A 4,555-nucleotide genomic window follows, 5' to 3' on the forward strand; every position below is an offset into this window, starting at 1 on the left:
AAAATATTTTTTATTATTTTTATTTTATGTGTATGTGTATTGCCTGGATGTAGGTAAGTGCACCTGTGTCGTACAATACCCGCGGAGGTCAGAAGAGGCTGTTGGATCCCCTGGGACTGGAGTTATGGACACAGTTGTAAGGCCATATGGGTGTGAGATTCAAACCCGGGTCAGTGTTCCTAACCACTGAGCCATCTCTTCAGCCCCATTAGTACATTTTTTTTGAAACAAAATATCAGGAATGATATCGATATTTAAATAATGGTAACTTATTAAATATAATTATTTAATTATATAATTAAACATGTATATATAATTTATTAAAATATAACAAACTACAAAAATAAGTATTCCAAAGTAAGTAACCACAGAATTTATATATTTAGGTGATAAAATGATTTTATTTAGTTCTCATTTAAGTTTTATTCCTAAATTAAAAAATTGATTCAAACCAGGCATGATAGCACTCCTGTGATCCCAGCACTTGGGTGGTAGAGGCAGAAGGGATCAGGAGCTCAAGGCCAGCCTGGGTTATATTAGACCTGCTTTCATAACAATAATAGCAATCAACTCAGATGGCTTTGTGCATGCAGGGCTGTGTGTGTTCTTGAGTGGTGTATACACTCTGCAGGTACCATCTACTTTGTTTTGAGACCTAGCCCTGCTTTGGCCTGTAGTTCACTGATGAGGGGAGGCTAACCAGCCAGAAAGCACCAGGGATCTGCCTGTGTACCTCCCTAGTGCTGGGATTACAAACACATGCCAATGTGCTCTTTTTTTTTTTTTTTTTTTTTTTTTTTTAAAAAAAAAGGGGATCAAACTCAGGTCCTAATGTTTGTGTGACAAGCAGTTGACTGAATTGAGCCATCTCCCCAGCCTCCAAAGCATTTTCAAAAGACCATTAATTGCCAGGTATGGTGTTGCATGATGACTTTAATCCCAGCACTCAGAAGCAGGTGGGTCTCTATGAGTTCAAGTCCAGCCTACTCTACATAGTGAATTCCAGGCCAGCCAGGGATATGTAATGAGATCCTGTCTCAAAAATAAATAAGTGAGCCTATGTGTGGTGGCCCATGCCTTTAATCCCAGCATTCAGGAGGCAGAGGCAGGCAGACTTCTGTGAGTTCAAGGCCAGCCTGGTCTACATAGTGAGTTCCAGGCCAGCTAGGGTTACAAGGAGACCCTGTCTCAAAAAAGACCAAAATAAATAAATAAATAAATAAATAAATAAATACCCTTATCTTTTACCAAGTGAGTCTATGTCTTGGAACTCAGCTAAAGAATAATCTTAAATATGGCTTTGTACATTAAAATAATAGCTTATTATATGCTAGGTTCTTTACTAAGTATTTCAAATATTTTTCTACTTAACGGCCATCCTAAGTCAAGACATTTGATCTCTATTTCAAATCATTTTGCATATTAGTAAAGTATGTCAGAGAGGCAACAGGAATGCTCAGCTTCGTACAGTCAGCAGTGACCTAAAGATTGGAGTCTATTCTGGATGAATGTAAAAGCTGTTCTACAACCACCACTCCACCTACACACACAGTTCCTGCAGCACAACTTCTCCTTAAAGAAAACGAAACAACCTACTTGCCAGAAGTAGGAAAGTGGCCCATTAAATGATGGCACAGCCACTTGATGGACTATCTCACAATGTTCAGACTCATGAAGCTCACAATAAAGAGTATTACATCAGTGGAACGGAACAGTATGCAAGGTGTTTGGACAACATATTGGCAATTACGTTTAAATAAAATTATGCATAGAATCTGGAAAAAACACCCCAAATTAATAACACATCTCTAAAAGTTAGGGAAGAAGGAAAAAAAACCCAAATGTGCACAAAAATAAAAGAAAAAGTTTGTATCAGTAATAATGAAACTTAAAGGACAAGAAAACTATTGACATGTTTAGTTTTGTTCAAGTCTTAACTTTTTCAGCTTTCTAAATAAGCCCGTATAACTTTGATGCTAAAGATATATAGCAATACCAGAACTTTAAAAAGTGCATACCTATGGTTACATTCTTTCAATTTTCATTAAAGTTTCATTTTTTTCCTCTAAAAAACTTTGGTAAAAATATTAAATTATGGGACTGGAGAGACTGCTCAGTCCACTTGCTGCTCTTGCAGAGGACCGGGGTTCAGGCAGCTAACAACCATCTGTAACTCCAGTTCCAGGAGATCCAGTCTGACCTACTTGGGCATTTGCAAGCACAGGTGCTGTTACATGTAGGCAAAACACTCAAACACATAAAATAAAAATAAATAAAAAACGTTAAATTATAAATGTCCCCAAGGGTCATTGTTTCCTTAGAAGAAGCTTTAAATGTGACTAGGGATAGGTTTTCTGATGAAAGCATGTAACTATTTCCTAAACTACAAGGAGAAACCATTCTGAAACCACCAACAGTGATGTATAAGCCAGGCTTTCGTATTGATGGAATGCATCATTTTGAAAACCAAATCATACTTTATATTCTGCTGTAAATTTGTATGTATGGGGAGGGAGGTTGTATGTGTGTGTTTCTCTAGGCTGGCTGTAGCTCTGGGGATCCACTAGTTTCTGCTCCTCTGTGTTGGAGATATAGACATGGCCATGCCTGACTTTTTAAATGGGTGCTAGGGATTTGAACTCAGGTGCTTGTGCTTGCTCAGCAAGCACTTTACCCAATGGGTCATCTCTCAAGCCCCCTGCTGTATATTTGTAAAATCTTCATAGAAGAGACTTGTCTTTAGAAATGTAATTGCAGTTTTTATGTTTTGTTATTTAAAAAGATTATTTTTTTCTACTTTCAAAGGATTCATTTCCATTGAAAGTTCGTGGCATCCATTTGATAAATGAGCCAGTAATTTTCCAGGCTGTCTTTTCTATGATTAAACCATTCCTGACTGAAAAAATTAAAGGCCGGGTGAGTAGAACATATCCCAGTGGTTATTCCTTCTTGCCAAACATTCCTACCTTTTCATTCAAGGACTGCTTGATTGTATTCCTCCATATCTTCTCACCTGTAAACCATTGGTTCAATATTTCCAATATTTACCAAACGTATCAACTACTCCTATAAATTCAATTTAGTTTTAATATTGAGAAATCTAGCACATTGGCTGTGAGGTTCTAGATGAAATCAGGCTTCCCACGGATCTCTGGCTAGAGTGCAAAACCGTGTAACCCCTGTAGAGGGCAGTGTGGCAATAGTTATCAAACTCTGACAGCATTTCTGAGAATTTCTGGATAGATACAACTGTATACAAACAAAAGCACATAACAGAAAAAGACTGAAAACCACCAAGCATTCAGCATTAGGGGCTGGTTGAATAAACTATGATAAATTCACATAATAAGATACAAGTCTTGCAGGGTGTATTATTTATACAAATAAAAATAAATATGTTCCTAATTACTAAACATGTGCACTGAAATGCATTATACCTGGGGTATATGGCTTAATGTCATGCAGGTAAAGCAGTGAGTTCAGCTTTCACTAACCTATCCTGCTGAGCTTAATTTCAGGTAAGTATCTAATACCCTTTAGAATTTTTGAAAAGACTGACAATAATCTGCTCTCCTGAGCACTTTCTTTCCTCTATTACTCTGTAGAGGGTCTCTCTTCAAGCTTTTGTTCAGGGTGTTGTACTGTTGCCTCTCTTGTCTATGACTCCTGGGCTCAAGTGGTCCACCCACCTCAGTCTTCTAAGCATCTGAGGATCACACAGGTGCACAACTCATGCCCTGCTCAAAAGATTTTTGAAAGGCGTTTGCAGTTTAAATGTTAATATATATACATATATATATATACATATATATACATATATATATACATATATATATACATATATATATAGTGATTTCATGAATTATAATAGGATACTTGGAATTTTAGAAACTATTCTTCTATCTTGAGAAAACATAACATTGCTGGGAATAATGGCATACGCCTTTAGTCCCAGCACCTGGTAGGCAGAGGCAGGCAGATCTCTGTGAGTTCAAGGCCAGCCTGGTCTACATAGTGAGTTCCAAATCTTGTATCTGATCAGAAATTTATGACACTAAAGAGTGTTCTCTCTTATTTTAGTGTAACTTTTTTTATGAGGTTAATTTTTCTACTGGAAAAGCATCTAGCACAGTGAAAGCCAGAGACAGTACCTTCTAAACACTTTGGCTATTTCAGATTCATCTGCATGGAAACACTTACAAATCCAGCTTGCTTCAGCACTTCCCCAACATTCTTCCTCTGGAGTACGGAGGTGAAGAATTCCCCATGGAAGATATTTGTCAGGAGTGGACAAATTTTATAATGAAGTCTGAAGATTATCTTAGCAGCATTTCTGAGACTATCCAGTGAGAAGTTACTTCATGTGAATGACTTCCTAATTACAAATTCATGGATGGGATCCTTTCTGTTTACTAAATGCAAGAGCAAATCTTCTGAATTGATGCTTGTCTAATCTTTAAAAATGTAAACAAACAAAATCATGAAATGAGTAACATGGCTATTTGGGAAGTTTTTTTTTTTTTTTACTTTTGAAATGTTCTTTACCTTTTGAAGG

The 4,555-nt window shown here is 36.9% G+C and overlaps 1 protein-coding gene across 1 annotated transcript in view; it reads left to right on the forward strand.

Annotated features, from left to right (window-relative positions):
• Ttpa (alpha tocopherol transfer protein) overlaps window positions 1-4,549 on the forward strand; it is a 22,171-nt gene extending 17,622 nt beyond the window's left edge. The window contains exons 4-5 of the mRNA XM_008837582.2: window positions 2,806-2,916; window positions 4,177-4,549. Of these exons, the coding sequence (XP_008835804.1) occupies window positions 2,806-2,916; window positions 4,177-4,350 (285 nt within the window). The 3' untranslated portion in view covers window positions 4,351-4,549. The remainder of the gene's footprint in view (window positions 1-2,805; window positions 2,917-4,176) is intronic.
• Window positions 4,550-4,555: the final 6 nt, after the last annotated feature.

This window comes from Nannospalax galili, unplaced genomic scaffold, assembly GCF_000622305.1.
Source record: "Nannospalax galili isolate Female #2095 unplaced genomic scaffold, S.galili_v1.0 scaffold397, whole genome shotgun sequence".
Taxonomy (NCBI): domain Eukaryota; kingdom Metazoa; phylum Chordata; class Mammalia; order Rodentia; family Spalacidae; genus Nannospalax; species Nannospalax galili.